The sequence below is a fragment of the Salmo salar genome, chromosome 26 (genome assembly GCF_965601325.2).
Source record: "Salmo salar chromosome 26, fSalSal1, whole genome shotgun sequence".
NCBI lineage: Eukaryota > Metazoa > Chordata > Actinopteri > Salmoniformes > Salmonidae > Salmo > Salmo salar.
The window spans coordinates 40,356,324-40,378,183 of NC_138316.1; the positions used below are offsets into that span (position 1 = coordinate 40,356,324).

Here is a 21,860-nt window from a genome sequence, read left to right on the forward strand (position 1 = left end):
AATACAGCTACTGTGGGACAGGATGTGTCTCTGAATACAGCTACTGTAGGATAGGATGTGTCTCTGAGGAATACAGCTACTGTAGGACAGGATGTGTCTCTGAATTCAGCTACTGTAGGACAGGATGTGTCTCTGAATACAGCTACTGTAGGACATGATGTGTCTGAGGAATACAGCTACTGTAGGACAGGATGTGTCTCTGACTACAGCTACTGTATGACAGGATGTGTCTCTGACTACAGCTACTGTAGGACAGGATGTGTCTCTGAGGAATACAGCTACTGTAGGACAGGATGTGTCTCTGAGGAATACAGCTACTGTGGGACAGGATGTGTCTCTGAATACAGCTACTGTAGGATAGGATGTGTCTCTGAGGAATACAGCTACTGTAGGACAGGATGTGTCTCTGAATTCAGCTACTGTAGGACAGGATGTGTCTCTGAATACAGCTACTGTAGGACATGATGTGTCTGAGGAATACAGCTACTGTAGGACAGGATGTGTCTCTGACTACAGCTACTGTATGACAGGATGTGTCTCTGACTACAGCTACTGTAGGACAGGATGTGTCTCTGAGGAATACAGCTACTGTAGGACAGGATGTGTCTCTGAATACAGCTACTTTAGGACAGGATGTGTCTCTGAGGAATACAGCTACTGTAGGACAGGATGTGTCTCTGAATACAGCTACTGTAGGACAGGATGTGTCTCTGAATACAACTGCTGTAGGACAGGATGTGTCTCTGAATACAGCTACTGTAGGACAGGATGTGTCTCTGAGGAATACAGCTACTGTAGGACAGGATGTGTCTCTGAGGAATACAGCTACTGTAGGACAGGATGTGTCTCTGAATACAGCTACTGTAGGACAGGATGTGTCTCTGAATACAGCTACTGTAGGACAGGATGTGTCTCTGAAAACAGCTACTGTAGGACAGGATGTGTCTCTGAATACAGCTACTGTGGGACAGGATGTGTCTCTGAATACAGCTACTGTAGGACAGGATGTGTCTCTGAATACAGCTACTGTAGGACAGGATGTGTCTCTGAATACAGCTCTATTCTCTATATTTTCTCTTTCACTTTTTCTTTCCTCTTTAATATTCTCTGTCTCTCTCTCTCTCTGTCTCTCTCAGGGTGGACCCTACCCTGTATGACACTCCTAAGCCAGCAGGACACACGCGGTTTGTGTGTGTGTCGGACACACACTCCCGTACAGATGGGATCCAGATGCCCTATGGTGACGTGCTGCTCCACACGGGAGACTTCACTGAGCTGGGCCTGCCCTCTGAGGTCAAGAAGTTCAACGACTGGCTAGGTACAGTACACACACATACATGATGCATGCATATACACACTCACACTCACACACAGAGAGAGCGAGAGAGAGAGAGAGAGAAGTGTACAGTACCCACATTCCCAAGGGGACCTGTAAGTTTCCACATTTTCTCACTCATATTTATACACACATATGCACACACTCGTTTGTACACACACATGAAATCAAACACAAACACACGGAAGGATGAACAGTGACAGTGACAGACACACACAATGGTGTCAGCTACCCTGACTGGTGGCCTAAGTACCCAGTTTAACCCCTGTGACCTAACACACACTGCGCAGTTAACCCCTGACCCAAGGGTTTTTCTTTTTTTTAAACTATTTTCTACATTGTAGAATAAGAGTGAAGACACCTCCCTGAGACACACTCTGAGCCCCACCACCCTGAAACACACTCTGAGCCCCACCACCCTGAAACACACTCTGAGCCCCACCACCCTGAGACACACTCTGAGCCACACCTCCCTGAGACACACTCTGAGCCCCACCACCCTGAAACACACTCTGAGCCCCACCACCCTGAAACACACTCTGAGCCCCACCACCCTGAGACACACTCTGAGCCACACCTCCCTGAAACACACTCTGAGCCCCACCACCCTGAAACACACTCTGAGCCCCACCACCCTGAGACACACTCTGAGCCACACCTCCCTGAGACACACTCTGAGCCCCACCACCCTGAAACACACTCTGAGCCCCACCACCCTGAAACACACTCTGAGCCCCACCACCCTGAGACACACTCTGAGCCACACCTCCCTGAGACACACTCTGAGCCCCACCACCCTGAAACACACTCTGAGCCCCACCACCCTGAAACACACTCTGAGCCCACCACCCTTAGACACACTCTGAGCCCCACCTCCTTGAGACACACTCTGAGCCCCACCTCCCTGAGACACACTCTGAGCCCCACCACCCTGAGACACACTCTGAGCCCCACCTCCATGAGACACACTCTGAGCCCCACCACCCTGAGACACACTCTGAGCCCCACCTCCTTGAGACACACTCTGATCCCCACCTCCTTGAGACACACTCTGAGCCCAACACCCTGAGACACACTCTGAGCCCCACCTCCCTGAGACACACTCTGAGCCCCACCACCCTGAGACACACTCTGAGCCCCACCTCCCTGAGACACACCTCCCCCCCTGAGACACACTCTGAGCCCAACACCCTGAGACACACTCTGAGCCCCACCACCCTGAGACACACTCTGAGCCCCACCTCCCTGAGACACACTCTGAGCCCCACCTCCCTGAGACACACTCTGAGCCCAACACCCTGAGACACACTCTGAGCCCCACCTCCTTGAGACACACTCTGAGCCCCACCACCCTGAGACACACTCTGAGCCCCACCTCCCTGAGACACACTCTGAGCCCCACCTCCCTGAGACACACTCTGAGCCACACCTCCCTGAGACACACTCTGAGCCACACCTCCCTGAGACACACCTCCCTGAGACACACTCTGAGCCACACCTCCCTGAGACACCTCTCCCTGAGACACACCTCCCTGAGCCACACCTCCCTGAGCCACACTCTGAGCCACACCTCCCTGAGACACCTCTCCCTGAGACACACCTCCCTGAGACACACCTCCCTGAGACACACTCTGAGCCACACCTCCCTGAGCCACACTCTGAGCCACACCTCCCTGAGACACACTCTGAGCCACACCTCCCTGAGACACAATCTGAGCCCCACCTCCCTGAGCCACACCTCCCTGAGACACACTCCGAGCCACACCTCCCTGAGCCACACCTCCCTGAGACACACTCTGAGCCACACCTCCCTGAGACACACTCTGAGCCACACCTCCCTGAGACACACTCTGAGCCACTGGGGTGACAATGAGGGCCAGAGAGTGAGTGGCGCCACAGTGCCCGTCTGCTGTGCCAATCTGTCTCTCTATTGTGCTGCCAGGTGCAAGGGTCCTAATCCCCCCCCCACACACACACACACACACACACACACACACACACACACACACACACACACACACACACACACACACACACACACACACACACACTGACAGACTTCACGAGCCATCAGACCTCATGCTGGGCACTGTCACAAGTGTGTGTGTGTGTGTCCACCCAGTGTCCATGCCCTATGTATACCTCGGTGTCATGTCAGCTGAGATACAGCCTGGTGAGGAGACAGAGTTCTGTATAGCCCCTCCATCTGTCAACACAGACAGACATAAAGTGTGTGTGTGTATATTAGAGGACTGTGGTCATAATAGTGAATCGATGTACACCAAAGTGGAAAATGGCTTGGTGTTATTTGGAGCGCAACGTCTGTCATTATCCGGTTTAAACTGAGCACTGGCTGGCTGACTGACTGGCTGGTTGACTGACTGGCTGGGTTACAGGCTGACTGGCTGGTTGGCTGGTTGACTGACTGGCTAGCTGGGTGACTGGCTGGCTGACTGGCTGGCTGGCTTGTTAATTGACTGGCTGGCTGACTGGCTGGCTGGCTGGCTTGTTGATTTGACTGGCTGGCTGGCTGGGCGACTGGCTGGCTGGCTAGTTGATTCACTGACTGGCTGGTTGACTGACTGGCTAGCTGGGTGGCTGACTGGCTGGCTGGCTGGTTTGGTGACTGACTGACTGGCTGGTTGACTGACTGGCTAGCTGGGTGACTGGCTGGCTGACTGGCTGGCTGGCTTGTTAATTGACTGGCTGGCTGACTGGCTGGCTGGCTTGTTGATTGACTGGCTGGCTGGCTGGGCGACTGGCTGGCTGGCTGGCTGGCTAGTTGATTGACTGACTGGCTGGTTGACTGACTGGCTGGGTGACTGACTGGCTGACTGTCTGGCTGGTTGATTGACTGGCTGGCTGGTTGATTAATTGGTGACTGGCTGGCTGGCTGGCTGGCTGGCTGGCTGGCTGGCTGGTTGACTGACTGACTGGCTGGCTGGGTGACTGTCTTACTGGCTGGTTGACTGGGTGACTGACTGGCTGGCTGGTTTGGTGACTGAATGACTGAATGGCTTGCTGGGTGACTGATTGACTGGCTGACTGTCTGACTGGCTGGCTGGTTGATTAATTGGTTGGCTGGGTGACTGGTTGGCTGGCTGGCTGGCTGGCTGGTTGACTGTCTTGCTGGCTGGCTGGCTGGCTGGCTGGTTGACTGACTGACTGGCTGGCTGGCTGGGTGACTGTCTTACTGGCTGGTTGACTGGGTGACTGACTGGCTGGCTGGCTGGTTTGGTGACTGAATGACTGAATGACTGGCTGGCTGGCTGGCTGGGTGACTGATTGACTGGCTGAGAGCAAAACACAAGGCTGTTATTCTGTCTGTGTCAGGAGACCTGTTCTCTATAACGGACAATAACTAGCACAGAGAAGAGGAGACCCAAGAAAAGAGGAGGACTACAGTGAGAGAGACAGGGCCAAGAAAGACAGGAAAACTGATGCCTGGAGAGATGTTTTAAAGAGGTTGGAATAATGCAAGAAACCAGAGAAATAAAGGAGGGAAAGGAGAAAAGAAGAGGGAGAGAGAGATGTCTTTGTGTCTGAAGGAATCTGGACAGTGGATCTCTTTACTAGTATGTTACCTCTGTGTGGCTGTTGTAAAGGGATGAATCAGGACAGTGGATCTCTCTTTACTAGTATGGTACCTCTGTGTGGCTGTTGTAAAGGGATGAATCAGGACAGTGGATCTCTTTACTAGTATGTTGCCTCTGTGTGGCTGTTGTAAAGGGATGAATCAGGACAGTGGATCTCTCTTTACTAGTATGGTACCTCTGTGTGGCTGTTGTAAAGGGATGAATCAGGACAGTGGATCTCTTTACTAGTATGTTGCCTCTGTGTGGCTGTTGTAAAGGGATGAATCAGGACAGTGGATCTCTCTTTACTAGTATGGTACCTCTGTGTGGCTGTTGTAAAGGGATGAATCAGGACAGTGGATCTCTTTACTAGTATGTTACCTCTGTGTGGCTGTTGTAAAGGGATGAATCAGGACAGTGAATCTCTTTACTAGTATGTTGCCTCTGTGTGGCTGTTGTAAAGGGATGAATCAGGACAGTGGATCTCTTTACTAGTATGTTGCCTCTGTGTGGCTGTTGTAAAGGGATGAATCAGGACAGTGGATCTCTCTTTACTAGTATGGTACCTCTGTGTGGCTGTTGTAAAGGGATGAATCAGGACAGTGGATCTCTCTTTACTAGTATGGTACCTCTGTGTGGCTGTTGTAAAGGGATGAATCAGGACAGTGGATCTCTCTTTACTAGTATGGTACCTCTGTGTGGCTGTTGTAAAGGGATGAATCAGGACAGTGGATCTCTCTTTACTAGTATGGTACCTCTGTGTGGCTGTTGTAAAGGGATGAATCAGGACAGTGGATCTCTCTTTACCTGTACAGTGGCAAGAAAAAGTATGTGAACACTTTGGAATTACCTGGACTTCTATATAAATCTGATCTTCATTTAAATCACAACAATAGACAAACACAGTCTGCTTAAACTAATAACACAGACAATTACTTGTTTTCATCTTTTTATTGAACACACCATGTAAACATTCACAGTGCAGGGTGGGAAAAGTATGCGAACACTTGGATTTAATAATTGGTTGACCCAGTTGTTGTTGATTTACTTCTCTGTTTTGGGTCGTTGTCTTGTTGCATCACCCAACATCTGTTGAGCTTCAATTGGCAGACAGATAGCCTAACATTGTTCAAAATGTCTTGATAAACTTGGGAATTCATTTTTCTCTTGATGATAGCAAGCTGTCCAGGCCCTGAGGCAGCAAAGCAGCCCCAAATCATGACGCACCCTCCACCATACTTTACAGTTGGCATGAAGTTTTGATGTTGGTGTGCTGTGCCTTTTTTTCTCCACACATAGTGTTGTGTGTTCCTTCCAAACAACTCAACTTTAGTGTAATCTGTCCACAGAATATTTTGCCAGTTGTGCTGTGGAACATCGAGATGCTCTTTTGCCTTCAGATGTGCAGCAATGTTTTTTTGGACAGCAGTGGCTTCTTCCGTGGTGTCATCCCATGAACATTGTTCTTGTTTAGTGTTTTACTTATCGTAGACTCATCCACAGAGATGTTAGCATGTTCCATAGATTTCTTTAAGTCTTTAGCTGACACTAAGATTCTTCTTAACCTCATTGAACATTCTGCACTGTGCTCTTGTAGTCATCTTTGCAGGACGGCCACTCCTAGAGAGAGTAGCAACAGTGCTGAACTTTCTCCATTTATAAACATTTTGTCTTACCGTGGACTGATGAACACCAAGGCTTTTAGAGATACTTTTTTAACCCTTTCCAGCTTTATGCAAGTCAACCATTCTTAATCTTGGGTCTTCTGAGATCTCTTTTGTCCGAGGCATGGTTCACATCAGGCAATGCTTCTTGTCAATAGCAAACTCAAATTTTGTATGTGCTTTTTATAGGGCAGGGCAGCTCTAACCAATATCTCCAATCTCATCTCAATGATTCTTCTCCAGGTTAGTTAACTCCTGACTCCAATTAGCTTTTGGAGAAGTAATTAGCCTAGGGGTTCACATACTTTTTCCAACCTACACTGTGAGTGTTTAAATTATGTATTCTATATAGACAAGAAAAAGACAATCATTTGTGTGTTATTAGTTAAAGCAGACTGTGTTTGTCTGTTGTTGTGACTTAGATGAAGATCTAATTTATGCAGAAATCCAGATAATTCCAAGGGGTTCAAATACTTTTTCTTGCCACTGTATGTTACCTCTGTGTGGCTGCTGTAAACGGATGAATCAGGACAGTGGATCTCTCTACTAGTATGGTGCTGTTGTAAACGGATGAATCAGGACAGTGGATCTCTCTACTAGTATGTTGCTGTTGTAAACGGATGAATCAGGACAGTGGATTTCTCTACTAGTATGTTGCTGCTGTAAACGGATGAATCAGGACAGTGGATCTCTCTACTAGTATGTTGCTGTTGTAAACGGATGAATCAGGACAGTGGATCTCTCTACTAGTATGTTGTTGCTGTTGTAAACGGATGAATCAGGACAGTGGATCTCTCCACTAGAATGTTGTTGCTGCTGTAAACGGATTAATCAGGACAGTGCATCTCTCTACTAGTATGTTGTTGCTGTTGTAAACAGATGAATCAGGACAGTGGATCTCTCTACTAGTATGTTGTTGCTGTAAACGGATGAATCAGGACAGTGGATCTCTCTACTAGTATGTTGTTGCTGCTGTAAGTGGATGAATCAGGACAGTGGGTCTCTCTACTAGTATGTTGCTGTTGTAAACGGATGAATCAGGACAGTGGATCTCTCTACTAGTATGTTGTTGCTGCTGTAAGCGGATGAATCAGGACAGTGGATCTCTCTACTAGTATGTTGCTGTTGTAAACGGATGAATCAGGACAGTGGATTTCTCTACTAGGATGTTGCTGTTGTAAACGGATGAATCAGGACAGTGGATCTCTCTACTAGTATGTTGCTGCTGTAAACGGATGAATCAGGACAGTGGATCTCTCTACTAGTATGTTGCTGTTGTAAACGGATGAATCAGGACAGTGGATTTCTCTACTAGTATGTTGCTGCTGTAAACGGATGAATCAGGACAGTGGATCTCTCTACTAGTATGTTGCTGTTGTAAACGGATGAATCAGGACAGTGGATTTCTCTACTAGTATGTTGCTGTTGTAAACGGATGAATCAGGACAGTGGATCTCTCTGCTAGTATGTTGCTGCTGTAAACGGATGAATCAGGACAGTGGATCTCTCTACTAGTATGTTGTTGCTGCTGTAAACGGATGAATCAGGACAGTGGATTTCTCTACTAGGATGTTGCTGTTGTAAACGGATGAATCAGGACAGTGGATCTCTCTACTAGTATGTTGTTGCTGTTGTAAACGGATGAATCAGGACAGTGGATCTCTCTACTAGTATGTTGTTGCTGTTGTAAACGGATGAATCAGGACAGTGGATCTCTCTACTAGTATGTTGTTGCTGCTGTAAACGGATGAATCAGGACAGTGGATTTCTCTACTAGTATGTTGCTGTTGTAAACGGATGAATCAGGACAGTGGATTTCTCTACTAGTATGTTGCTGTTGTAAACGGATGAATCAGGACTGTGGATCTCTCTACTAGTATGTTGTTGCTGTTGTAAACGGATGAATCAGGACAGTGGATCTCTCTACTAGTATGTTGTTGCTGTTGTAAACGGATGAATCAGGACAGTGGATCTCTCTACTAGTATGTTGCTGTTGTAAACGGATGAATCAGGACAGTGGATTTCTCTACTAGTATGTTGCTGCTGTAAACGGATGAATCAGGACAGTGGATCTCTCTACTAGTATGTTGCTGTTGTAAACGGATGAATCAGGAAATACAATAGCTTTAGTCACAGTGTTCTGAACATAGTTATACTCATGTAGTTCTGGAATACACTCTGTCCGTTGTATTGTATTGTAATATTTAACCAAGGACAGTAATGCTCTCAGCTTTGATTCTAACAAAAGCCTTTTCTGTAGGTTAGATTCTTTAGAGAGACGAGAGGGGAAAGAGAGGCGGAGAGGATTTTTCTGTTAAAATGACGAGATGAGAGAGAGAGGAAAGGGGTCTTTGTGTTCTAGTTTATATACTGTAGCACTCAGAGTTTGTGGACATGAATGAGAGGAATGTTTTCAATGTCTCCTAATGCAGACAATGTTTGTGACATAAAGAGTTGCATACCTCTCCAAGGCCAGATGTATTCTCTCTGTCTCACTGTGGAAGATCAGCAATACAGAGAGAAGGGGTGGAGAGGGGATTGAAAAACAGAGAGGTAAGTAGGGACAAGCGCTAACTAAATTAAACTGAGTGGAAATTGCATATTTTAGAACTCCACTAAACAGCACTTTCCCTGCTTCAATCTTTCCCTCTTCAGTGCTCCTCAGTGCTCCTCAGTGCTCCTCAGTGCTCCTCTCATTCACTGCATGTCACCCTGTTTCTTTCCTTTTCTTTTATTCTATCCTTTTTTTACTAGAGGACTGTGTTTTCCCTCTGTTCTTCCCTTCTCTCTGGAGAGAACTGTGTTTTCTCTGTGTTCTTCCCTCTGGAGAGAACTGTGTTTTCCCTCTGTTCTTCCCTTCCCTCTGGAGAGGACTGTGTTTTCCCTCTGTTCTTCCCTTCCCTCTGGAGAGGACTGTGTTTTCCCTCTGTTCTTCCCTTCCCTCTGGAGAGGACTGTGTTTTCCCTCTGTTCTTCCCTTCTCTCTGGAGAGAACTGTGTTTTCTCTGTGTTCTTCCCTCTGGAGAGAACTGTGTTTTCCCTCTGTTCTTCCCTTCCCTCTGGAGAGGACTGTGTTTTCCCTCTGTTCTTCCCTTCCCTCTGGAGAGGACTGTGTTTTCCCTCTGTTCTTCCCTTCCCTCTGGAGAGGACTGTGTTTTCCCTCTGTTCTTCCCTTCCCTCTGGAGAGGACTGTGTTTTCCCTCTGTTCTTCCCTTCCCTCTGGAGAGGACTGTGTTTTCCCTCTGTTCTTCCCTTCCCTCTGGAGAGGACTGTGTTTTCTCTCTGTTCTTCCCTTCCCTCTGGAGAGAACTGTGTTTTCTCTCTGTTCTTCCCTTCCCTCTGGAGAGGACTGTGTTTTCTCTCTGTTCTTCCCTCTGGAGAGGACTGTGTTTTCTCTCTGTTCTTCCCTCTGGAGAGGACTGTGTTTTCCCTCTGTTCTTCCCTTCCCTCTGGAGAGGACTGTGTTTTCCCTCTGTTCTTCCCTTCCCTCTGGAGAGGACTGTGTTTTCCCTCTGTTCTTCCCTTCCCTCTGGAGAGGACTGTGTTTTCCCTCTGTTCTTCCCTTCCCTCTGGAGAGAACTGTTTTCTCTCTGTTCTTCCCTTCCCTCTGGAGAGGACTGTGTTTTCTCTCTGTTCTTCCCTTCCCTCTGGAGAGGACTGTGTTTTCTCTCTGTTCTTCCCTCTGGAGAGGACTGTGTTTTCTCTCTGTTCTTCCCTCTGGAGAGGACTGTGTTTTCCCTCTGTTCTTCCCTTCCCTCTGGAGAGGACTGTGTTTTCCCTCTGTTCTTCCCTTCCCTCTGGAGAGGACTGTTTTCTCTCTGTTCTTCCCTTCCCTCTGGAGAGGACTGTGTTTTCTCTCTGTTCTTCCCTCTGGAGAGGACTGTGTTTTCTCTCTGTTCTTCCCTCTGGAGAGGACTGTGTTTTCCCTCTGTTCTTCCCTCTGGAGAGGACTGTGTTTTCCCTCTGTTCTTCCCTCTGGAGAGGACTGTGTTTTCCCTCTGTTCTTCCCTTCCCTCTGGAGAGGACTGTGTTTTCTCTCTGTTCTTCCCTTCCCTCTGGAGAGGACTGTGTTTTCTCTCTGTTCTTCCCTTCCCTCTGGAGAGGACTGTGTTTTCCCTCTGTTCTTCCCTTCCCTCTGGAGAGGACTGTGTTTTCTCTCTGTTCTTCCCTTCCCTCTGGAGAGGACTGTGTTTTCCCTCTGTTCTTCCCTTCCCTCTGGAGAGAACTGTGTTTTCCCTCTGTTCTTCCCTTCCCTCTGGAGAGGACTGTGTTTTCTCTCTGTTCTTCCCTTCCCTCTGGAGAGGACTGTGTTTTCCCTCTGTTCTTCCCTTCCCTCTGGAGAGGACTGTGTTTTCCCTCTGTTCTTCCCTTCCCTCTGGAGAGGACTGTGTTTTCCCTCTGTTCTTCCCTTCCCTCTGGAGAGAACTGTGTTTTCCCTCTGTTCTTCCCTTCCCTCTGGAGAGGACTGTGTTTTCCCTCTGTTCTTCCCTTCCCTCTGGAGAGGACTGTGTTTTCTCTCTGTTCTTCCCTCTGGAGAGAACTGTGTTTTCTCTGTGTTCTTCCCTCTGGAGAGGACTGTGTTTTCCCTCTGTTCTTCCCTTCCCTCTGGAGAGGACTGTGTTTTCCCTCTGTTCTTCCCTTCCCTCTGGAGAGGACTGTGTTTTCTCTCTGTTCTTCCCTTCCCTCTGGAGAGGACTGTGTTTTCCCTCTGTTCTTCCCTTCCCTCTGGAGAGGACTGTGTTTTCTCTCTGTTCTTCCCTCTGGAGAGAACTGTGTTTTCTCTGTGTTCTTCCCTCTGGAGAGGACTGTGTTTTCCCTCTGTTCTTCCCTTCCCTCTGGAGAGGACTGTGTTTTCCCTCTGTTCTTCCCTTCCCTCTGGAGAGGACTGTGTTTTCTCTGTGTTCTTCCCTCTGGAGAGGACTGGGTTTTCCCTCTGTTCTTCCCTTCCCTCTGGAGAGGACTGTGTTTTCTCTCTGTTCTTCCCTCTGGAGAGGACTGTGTTTTCCCTCTGTTCTTCCCTTCCCTCTGGAGAGGACTGTGTTTTCTCTCTGTTCTTCCCTTCTCTCTGGAGAGGACTGTGTTTTCCCTCTGTTCTTCCCTTCCCTCTGGAGAGGACTGTGTTTTCCCTCTGTTCTTCCCTTCCCTCTGGAGAGGACTGTGTTTTCCCTCTGTTCTTCCCTTCCCTCTGGAGAGGACTGTGTTTTCTCTCTGTTCTTCCCTTCCCTCTGGAGAGGACTGTGTTTTCCCTCTGTTCTTCCCTTCCCTCTGGAGAGGACTGTGTTTTCCCTCTGTTCTTCCCTTCCCTCTGGAGAGGACTGTGTTTTCCCTCTGTTCTTCCCTTCCCTCTGGAGAGGACTGTGTTTTCCCTCTGTTCTTCCCTTCCCTCTGGAGAGGACTGTGTTTTCTCTCTGTTCTTCCCTTCCCTCTGGAGAGGACTGTGTTTTCTCTCTGTTCTTCCCTTCCCTCTGGATAGGGCTGTGTTTTCCCTCTGTTCTTCCCTTCCCTTGTTCTTCCCTTCTCTCTGTTCTTCCCTTCTCTAGAGAGCATTATATTAACGCTGAGCCATTGATTGTTGTTAGGCAGATAGAGAAGATCATTGATTGCTGTTAGGCAGATAGAACAGATAATTGATTGCTGTTAGGCAGATAGAGCAGATCATTGATTGCTGTTAGGCAGATAGAGAAAATCATTGATTGCTGTTAGACTGATAGAGAAAATCATTGATTGCTGTTAGGCTGATAGAGAAAATCATTGATTGCTGTTAGGCTGATAGAGAAGATCATTGATTGCTGTTAGGCAGATAGAGAAGATCATTGATCGCTGTTAGGCAGATAGAACAGATCATTGATTGCTGTTAGGCAGATAGAGCAGATCATTGATTGCTGTTAGGCTGATAGAGAAAATCATTGATTGCTGTTAGGCAGATAGAACAGATCATTGATTGCTGTTAGGCAGATAGAGCAGATCATTGATTGCTGTTAGGCAGATAGAACAGATCATTGATTGCTGTTAGGCAGATAGAGAAAATCATTGATTGCTGTTAGGCAGATAGAACAGATCATTGATTGCTGATAGAGCAGATAGAACAGATAATTGATTGCTGTTAGGCAGATAGAGCAGATCATTGATTGCTGATAGAGCAGATAGAGCAGATCATTGATTGCTGTTAGGCAGATAGAGAAGATCATTGATTGCTGTTAGGCAGACAGAGCAGATCATTGATTGCTGTTAGGCAGATAGAGAAGATCATTGATTGCTGTTAGGCAGATAGAGCAGATCATTGATTGCTGTTAGGCTGATAGAGAAGAACATTGATTGCTGTTAGGCAGATAGAGAAGAACATTGATTGCTGTTAGGCAGATAGAGAAGATCATTGATTGCTGTTAGGCAGATAGAGCAGATCATTGGAGCTCAATAGAGGAAATTAGCTTTCTCTGACCCAGTCTGTCCCATACTACTGTTACCCTCTCTAACCCTCATCCTCTGGTTAAAGCTTCCCCCGTTGGGCCTTGTGTGTGTGCATTTGCACATGTGTGCAGATAAAGAAAGCATGAAATATCCTGCTGTTTTGCAGACATTTATAAGTAAAGTTACACAGGGTTTCCTGGTTTTACCGCAGATTTTCCAATTTGGTTAGCCTCAACTCCTTATGTAAAAACTCTCTAGAGATTTTATCACACACACACACACACACACACACTCACACACATACACACATACATACATACATACATACATACATACATACATACATACATACATACATACATACATACATACATACATACATAAATGTTAATAATGAACCACAAATGGAAAAGACCAGTTTACAGAAGGTATTCACACTCCTTAAATATTTCCAAATTTTGTTGCGTTACAAATTGGGGTTAAAATAGATTTAATTTATTTTTTTTCAACTATCTACACAAAATACTCTGTAATGTCAAAGTGGAAGAAAAACTCTATCATTTGAAAAACATTTATGAAAAATAAAACAGTAATATATCTTGATGAAGTAAGTATTCAACCTCCTGAGTCAATACGTGTTAGAATCACCTTTGGCAGATTACAGCTGTGAGTCATTCTGGGTCTCTAAGAGCTTTGCACGCCTGGATTGTACAGTATTTGCCCATTATAATTTTTTTTAACTCTTCAAGCTCTGTCAAGTTGGTTGTTGATCATTGCTAGACAGCCATTTTCATGTCTTGACATAGATTTAAGTCAAAACTGTAACAAGGCCACTCAGAAACATTCAGTGTCGTCTTGGTAAGAAACTCCAGTGTATTTTTGTCCTTGTGTTTTAGGTTATTGTCCTGCTGAAAGGTGCAGTCCAAGTGTCTGTTAGAAAGCAAACTGAACCAGGTTTTCCTCTAGGATTTTGTCTGTGCTTAGATCTATTCCGTTTCTTTTTATCCCCCCCAAAAACGACCTAGTCCTTGCCGGTGATGAGGGTATTCATAACATGGTGCAGCCACCACTATGCTTGAAAATATGAAGAGTGATACTCAGCAGAGATGGGACCAAGTCATTGTTTTACAAGTCACAAGTAAGTCTCAAGTCTTAGCACTCAAGTCCTAAGTCAAGACCGACAAGTCTCAAGTCAAGTCTCAAATCAATTCTCAAGTCCCAAGTCAAGTCCCAAGTTAGGGCACAAGGCGAGACCCAGATGCAGACACAGGAGGCAGATGGTTTGAGTCTTTGATATTTATTAATAATCCAAAAGGGGTAGGTAAGAGAATGGTCGTGGACAGGCAAAAGGTCAAAACCAGTTCAGAGTCCAGGAGGTACAGTGTGGCAGCCAGGCTCGAGGTCAGGGCAGGCAGAATGGTCAAGCAGGCGGGTACAGACCGCAGGCAAGAAAACAGGCAAGGGTCAAAACCGGGAGGACTAGCAAAAGAGAATAGAAAAGGCAGGAGCACGGGAAAAAACACACTGGTTGACTTGAAACATGCAAGACAGACAACAAAACACAGGTTTAAATACCCAGGGGATAATGGGGAAGATAGGTGACACCTGGAGGGGGTGGAGACAAGCACATGGACAGGTGAAACAGATCAGGGTGTGACACAAGTCAAGTCTCAAGTCCTAATCTTTGAGTTTCGGGTCAAAGTCATAATGTGCTCTTCACCAAATGTAATACCATTTCATATTTTTAACAAGAGTAACAGTTAATATATTACATTTACGCAAATTCTGAATGCTTTTAAAAATATATATTTATTACTTTCCAAATAAACTTTATATTTCCATGGAAATACATGGGTAGCCATGAGAAAGACCCGCCCCCACATAGCAATCGACTATCGAGGATCGCTCAGTGGCGGTTCTAGACCTTTTCAACTGGGGGGGCCAAGCTGGGGCCAGTTGTACTGTTAGAGGGGCCAGTTACATTAGACGTTAACGAAACACGGCTTGTAACATTAGGCTTTAACGAAACACGGCTTGTAACAAAAATAAATAGGCTTTAACGAAACACGGCTTGTAACAAAAATAAATAGGCTTTAACGAAACACGGCTTGTAACAAAAATAAATAGGCTTTAACGAAACACGGCTTGTAACAAAAATAAATAGGCTTTAACGAAACACGGCTTGTAACAAAAATAAATAGGCTTTAACGAAACATGGCTTGTAACAAAAATAAAAAATTAGCAGTTAGCTTTAGTTGTCTTTTTGCACTGAGTCAATTCCTCACGCTGCTGTTTCCAACGTCTTATCATCGACTCATTAAGACCAAGCTCCCGTGCAGCAGCTCTATTTCCTTTTCCAACAGCCAGATCAATCGCCTTCAACTTGAAAGCTGCATCATATGCATTTCTCCGTGTCTTTGCCATGATGAGGGTGACAAAATGACTACCGTAATCAGAATGATGGGAAGTTTGAGAGCGCTCGATTTAATCTAAACAGTAAACTAAAAAGTTTTTTGACCTTAACCCGTTCAGCAATTTCATTGGTCTAATGAAAGCTTCATGCCGCCAAAAAACTGAGCACCTCACAGAATGTGTTTTTTTGGATAATTTTTTTTTAAAGCGGGAAAAATCCATATATTAGCCGCGTCATTGTTTAAGCCGCGAGGTTCAAAGCGTGGGAAAAAAGTTGCGGCTTATAGTCCGGAAATTATGGTAGTTACCCTGTCCCGCTGCTCAACTTACCCCGTACCCGGGGGTAAGTTGTGCCAACTTTGTAAGTTGTTCAAAGATACCACTTTTTTTGGACAAGCTATGTTTTCAAACTGTAATATTTACATTAAATCCGATTATCTGTAGGAATACACAACATCCTGAAATATATGTAGATATCTTTGTTAGAAAGAATACTGTATTTCCCTTGACGGAGTGATGCTGAATGTAAAAATTGGCTCAATTTACCCCACTCTCCCTTATTGTTCCAGCTTCATAGTGTGGAAATATATACAACAGGAAAATCACGTTTTTGACTGCACTGGTCCTTGAAATGAAAACGTTAGTGTTTTCTGTACCTCCCCAGACCCAAGAGCTGCTGTCGCTAATGAGCTCTTCACTTGCCACAAAAGCAGGGTTTGAACAGTGTTAGTGTTAATATGAAGCTAACAGGTTCCCTGTCAAGTTTTATTTGTGGTGGCGGATAGATACGTATGCGTCTGTCTGTATCGTCAATCATTTGCGACATATTCACTACCCAACATCTTCACTTTGCAAATTGCAATTAGTGAATGTAATTGTTTTTCTGCATTGTATTTTTGGTTGGTTATAAGGGGTGTATTTTTAGCTACATCCAGAAAGTGATGTGCTGTGCTTTTAGACAGCTGAGCCCAGTCTGTAGTGGATCAGGCTCACAGTAGAATGTACACATTCTAATTGATCTGTTCTGGAACTCATGTTAGCAGAGGGTTTGTCCTTTGTATTACTTTCTCAAGAAAAACACGTGACAGCTAGAACAGTAGATGTATCTCTTTGTCTCTCTCTTTGTCTCTCTCTCTCTCTCTCTTTGTCTCTCTCTCTCTCGTTCTCTCTCTTTCTCTCTCTCTCTCTTTCTCTCTCTCTCTCTCTCTCTTTCTCTCTCTGTCTCTCTCTCTCTTTCTTTCTCCGTCTCTTTCTCTCTCTCTCTTTCGCTCTCTGTCTCTCTCTTTCTCTCTCTCTATCTCTATCTCTGTCTATCTCTAGCTCGCTGTCGCTCTGTCGCTGTCGCTCTCTTGCTGTTGCTCTCTCTCTTGCTGTTGCTCTCTCTCTCTTGCTGTTGCTCTCTCTCTTGCTGTTGCTCTCTCTCTTGCTGTTGCTCTCTCTCTCGCTGTTGCTCTCTCTCTCTTGCTGTTGCTCTCTCTCTCGCTGTTGCTCGCTCTCTTGCTGTTGCTCTCTCTCTTGCTGTTGCTCTCTCTCTTGCTGTTGCTCTCTCTCTTGCTGTTGCTCTCTCTCTTGCTGTTGCTCTCTCTCTCTTGCTGTTGCTCTCTCTCTCGCTGTTGCTCGCTCTCTTGCTGTTGCTCTCTCTCTTGCTGTTGCTCTCTCTCTCGCTGTTGCTCTCTCTCTTGCTGTTGCTCTCTCTCTCGCTGTTGCTCTCTCTCTTGCTGTTGCTCTCTCTCTTGCTGTTGCTCTCTCTCTTGCTGTTGCTCTCTCTCTCGCTGTTGCTCTCTCTCTTGCTGTTGCTCTCTCTCTTGCTGTTGCTCTCTCTCTTGCTGTTGCTCTCTCTCTTGCTGTTGCTCTCTCTCTTGCTGTTGCTCTCTCTCTTGCTGTTGCTCTCTCTCTTGCTGTTGCTCTCTTGCTGTTGCTCTCTCTCTTGCTGTTGCTCTCTCTCTCGCTGTCGCTCTCTCTCTTGCTGTTGCTCTCTCTCTTGCTGTTGCTCTCTCTCTTGCTGTTGCTCTCTCTCTTGCTGTTGCTCTCTTGCTGTTGCTCTCTCTCTTGCTGTTGCTCTCTTGCTGTTGCTCTCTCTCTCGCTGTTGCTCTCTCTCTTGCTGTTGCTCTCTTGCTGTTGCTCTCTCTCTTGCTGTTGCTCTCTCTCTCGCTGTCGCTCTCTCTCTCGCTGTCGCTCTCTCTCTCGCTGTTGCTCTCTCTCTTGCTGTTGCTCTCTCTCTCGCTGTCGCTCTCTCGCTGTCGCTCTCTCTCTCGCTGTTGCTCTCTCTCTCGCTGTTGCTCTCTCTCTTGCTGTTGCTCTCTCTCTTGCTGTTGCTCTCTCTCTCGCTGTTGCTCTCTCTCTCGCTGTCGCTCTCTCTCTCGCTGTCGCTCTCTCTCTCGCTGTTGCTCTCTCTCTCGCTGTTGCTCTCTCTCTCGCTGTCGCTCTCTCTCTCGCTGTCGCTCTCTCTCTCGCTGTCGCTCTCTCTCTCGCTGTTGCTCTCTCTCTTGCTGTTGCTCTCTCTCTTGCTGTTGCTCTCTCTCTTGCTGTTGCTCTCTCTCTTGCTGTTGCTCTCTCTCTCGCTGTCGCTCTCTCTCTCGCTGTCGCTCTCTCTCTCGCTGTTGCTCTCTCTCTTGCTGTTGCTCTCTCTCTCGCTGTCGCTCTCTCGCTGTCGCTCTCTCTCTCGCTGTTGCTCTCTCTCTCGCTGTTGCTCTCTCTCTTGCTGTTGCTCTCTCTCTCGCTGTCGCTCTCTCGCTGTCGCTCTCTCTCTCTTGCTGTTGCTCTCTCTCTCGCTGTCGCTCTCTCGCTGTCGCTCTCTCTCTCTTGCTGTTGCTCTCTCTCTCGCTGTTGCTCTCTCTCTTGCTGTTGCTCTCTCTCTTGCTGTTGCTCTCTTGCTGTTGCTCTCTCTCTTGCTGTTGCTCTCTCTCTCGCTGTCGCTCTCTCTCTTGCTGTTGCTCTCTCTCTCGCTGTCGCTCTCTGTCGCTTTCTCGCTCTCTCTCGCTCTCTCCCTCCCTCCGTCTCTCTCTCTCTCTCTCTCTGTAGTTTATGGAGGAAGTTAATAAAGAGGGTCTGGGGATCATGCTGCCCCTTTTGTAATATGCATCTCGGTGGCAATAAAATATAGTGCTAATTCCCCTTAGAGCAAGCGAGATGGAGTTGGCTGGCAGTAATTGTGTAGCCAGTGCATTCCCTGGACGTTGTGCGTGCGTGCGTGTGCGTGTGTGTGTGCGTGTGTGTGTGTGTGTGGTGTGTGTGTGTGTGTGTGTGTGTGTGTGTGTGTGTGTGTGTGTGTGTGTGTGTGTGTGTGTGTGTGTGTGTGTGTGTGTGTAATGGATCTGTGATGCAGTTAGAGGCTGTGGGACTGAGAGATGGAGCAGCCTTATAGGGTTATATAGTCCGTTTGTGATCCAGAGACTAGAGCTCATTTACAAGAGAGGGAATGAAACTAATAGTCCTGGACCCTGAGCCTTTCATTCAGCTGTAGGTCACACACACACACACACACACACACACACACACACACACACACACACACACACACACACACACACACACACACACACACCTCGATGTCACTGCAGATGGAAATGAGTTTGGCAGGTTGAAGGGCTGAATTTGAGTTGTCTTGATTTGCGAGTGCTGCCGTTGCCTTTTCACTGAGTGCCTGACCTCCTGAATACGGAACTTTCATTGATAGCAGAAGAAAAGGCCAAATCCTCTTCTACATTGAAGCGCATTTTATGACAAAGAAATCGTCCCCTCCTTCTATTAGAGTTCTGCCTGTAACATCAAGCCTACTGTTACAGCGCACCGCAAAATAAAAAGTCAAGAGAACAAGGGTCTCTGTGGGTAGACTGTCTGTCTATCAGTCATCACAGTGGCCCTCCAGACCCCACCTGCATACAGCACAAAGAGTGAGGGATCAAAGAGAGAGAGCGAGGGAGAGAGCGAGAGGGACACAGTGCGGGAGCGAGGGAAGTCAAAAGCCAGGGTTGAGTACTCAATCTGCGAGAATAAAGGAGTGCGTTACCTGGGCGATGGGAGAGGGCAACGGGACAACACACGTCATCAGAGGAGAGCAGAGAGGGCAAAGTAGAAATTGAAAGATGAGATGGTGGAGACACTAGTAGAGGTAAGGTTCAGGGTTTACGGCTCTGAAGGCCTCACAGAGAGACACTGATGGACGGTAGCCTGTGACGGTCAAGCACAGCCTTCACCTGTGTATTGTACTTGTAACCCCTCTGATTGGCTGAATGGAGCTTTTCAATGCCTGTATTTTTCTTCAATTTGATGTTATTTTCTAGAAGACTGTAAAAGGAGAAATCATTGATGTGGTCAGGTCGTTACTTTGAATGCATTGAAGATAATGCACATTCTGGCCCCCCCCCTCTCTCTCTTTCTCTCTCTGTCTCTCTCCCCCTCCTCTCGCCCCCTCTCTCTCTCTCGCCCCCCTCTCTCTCTCTCCCACTCTCTCTCCCTCCCACTCTCTCTCTTTCTCTCTCGCCCCCTCTCTCTCCCCTGTTACTCTCTCTGTGTCTCCCCCTCTCTCTCTCTAACCCTTGTGTATGTTCTCTCCCCTCTAGGTGGTCTACCGTATGAGTTTAAGGTGGTGATAGCAGGGAACCATGAGCTGACCTTCGATAAGGACTTTATGGCCGAGCTGGTCAAGCAGGATTACTACCGTTTTCCCTCCGTGTCCAAACTGAAGCCCGAGGACTTTGATGACGTCCAGGACCTCCTCACTAACTGTGTGTACCTCCAGGACTCTGACGTCACTGTCAAAGGCTTCCGGATATACGGGACGCCATGGTAAGGAGGAATGGGATGACTGTTTACATGACTGTTTACTGTTTACATACAATCCCCACCACCTGAACGTACGTGTGTGTGTGTGTGTGTGTGTGTGTGTGTGTGTGTGTGTGTGTGTGTGTGTGTGTGTGTGTGTGTGTGTGTGTGTGTGTGTGTGTGTGTGTGTGTGTGTGTGTGTGTGTGTGTGTGTGCGTGCATGGATAGCAGGGTTGGGCTCAATTCGAATTGAAGACAGTCAATTCAGGAAGTAAACTAAAATTACAATTCAATAATCGAAAAAAAGGGCATTTCTTTTCAATGACTTCTCAATAAACTGTGAAGGTTTTTATTTCAAAAGTTTGAACATTTCTGAATGTTAAATTCAAATCACTTTCTGGCTGCCTTCAATAGAATGGTGGATTCATTCATACCATCATCTATCAATGAATCCAGGCTGCATCACGTCCGGCCGTGATTGGGAGTCCCATAGGGCGGCGCACAATTGGTCCAGGGTTGTCTCTGGGTTTTGCCGGGGTAGGCCGTCATTGTAAATAAGAATTTGTTCTTAACTGACCTGCCTTGTTAAATAATAATAATATTGTCTAGTTGTAAACGGTAAGACTCCAACAGACTTTATATGACTTGGCTTGGTCCCGTGTTTTAACACGCTGTTCCACCACTACAAGTCCTCTAGATCCCTGAGGGAGGGTGTTTTACACCAGGTTATCTCTCCTTCATTCTCCTCTGTCCCCTCCCTATAGAGGCACAGGCTTTGTACTCTGGTCCTGCCAGCTCACAGAGAGAGGCTCCACTGACACACTGGGTGCTCATCCCAACACACACTACTCCTTTATGGGCTTCCTCAGGCTTAGATTACGCCTGTGTTTTGACATGGAGGTTAAGTGATACATGTGGTACTGGGACACTGTGTCAATAGACAGTACTCAGGTGTGTGTGTGTGTGTGTGTGTGTGTGTGTGTGTGTGTGTGTGTGTGTGTGTGTGTGTGTGTGTGTGTGTGTGTGTGTGTGTGTGTGTGTGCGTGCGTGCATTCGCGTGTTGGGGAGAGAGACAATGTGTACACGAGAGATAGGTGGGACACAGTGACAGTGTGTCAATAGATGTGTGTGTCCATGTGTGTGTCCATGTGTGTGTCCATGTGTGTGTCCATGTGTGTGTCCATGTGTGTGTCCATGTGTGTGTCTGGGTACTGGTGAGGGGAGGCTCATAATAATGTCTGGAATGGAGTGGATGGAACGGAATGAAACACATTCCTGCGGCCTAGCGGCTCCCCTCTCTCCTCTGTGCAGGGACTTTCTCACAGGTTCTCTCAGATCTTTAAATAGGTAACCAGGTCACACCTCCGTCCTGTCGCGGGGCTATAATTAGCTGTTTAGCGGCTAGGCTAGGGAAGCAGTGGGTGCCAGAGGGGAGATGGATACGGCATTCCAGACATCACAGAAACAACAGCAGGCCAGACAGGGAGGAAACAGGGGGAGAACCAAGGGCCAGCACATAGTCAATATATCTTGATGTCTTCTCTCACCTGCTCCCTCTTCCTCTTTCTCTCTCTCTCCATCTCTTTTTCTCTTTCTCTCTCTCGTTTTCTCTCTCTCAGTGCATGCTGGGAGTGTTTTGTAGTTGAGAGGCTGGGTGAAAGGCTCTGTCCTAACTTATTTTCTTGATTCTATCCTTGGTAT

General features: G+C 47.0%; 1 protein-coding gene across 1 annotated transcript in view; it reads left to right on the plus strand.

Moving 5' to 3' along the window:
* Positions 1-21,860, plus strand: part of LOC106562552 (metallophosphoesterase MPPED2) — a 195,279-nt gene that overhangs the window by 70,500 nt on the left and 102,919 nt on the right. Inside the window, exons 3-4 of the mRNA XM_045707978.2 lie at positions 1,137-1,318; positions 19,958-20,183. Coding sequence (XP_045563934.1) covers positions 1,137-1,318; positions 19,958-20,183 — 408 coding nt within the window. The remainder of the gene's footprint in view (positions 1-1,136; positions 1,319-19,957; positions 20,184-21,860) is intronic.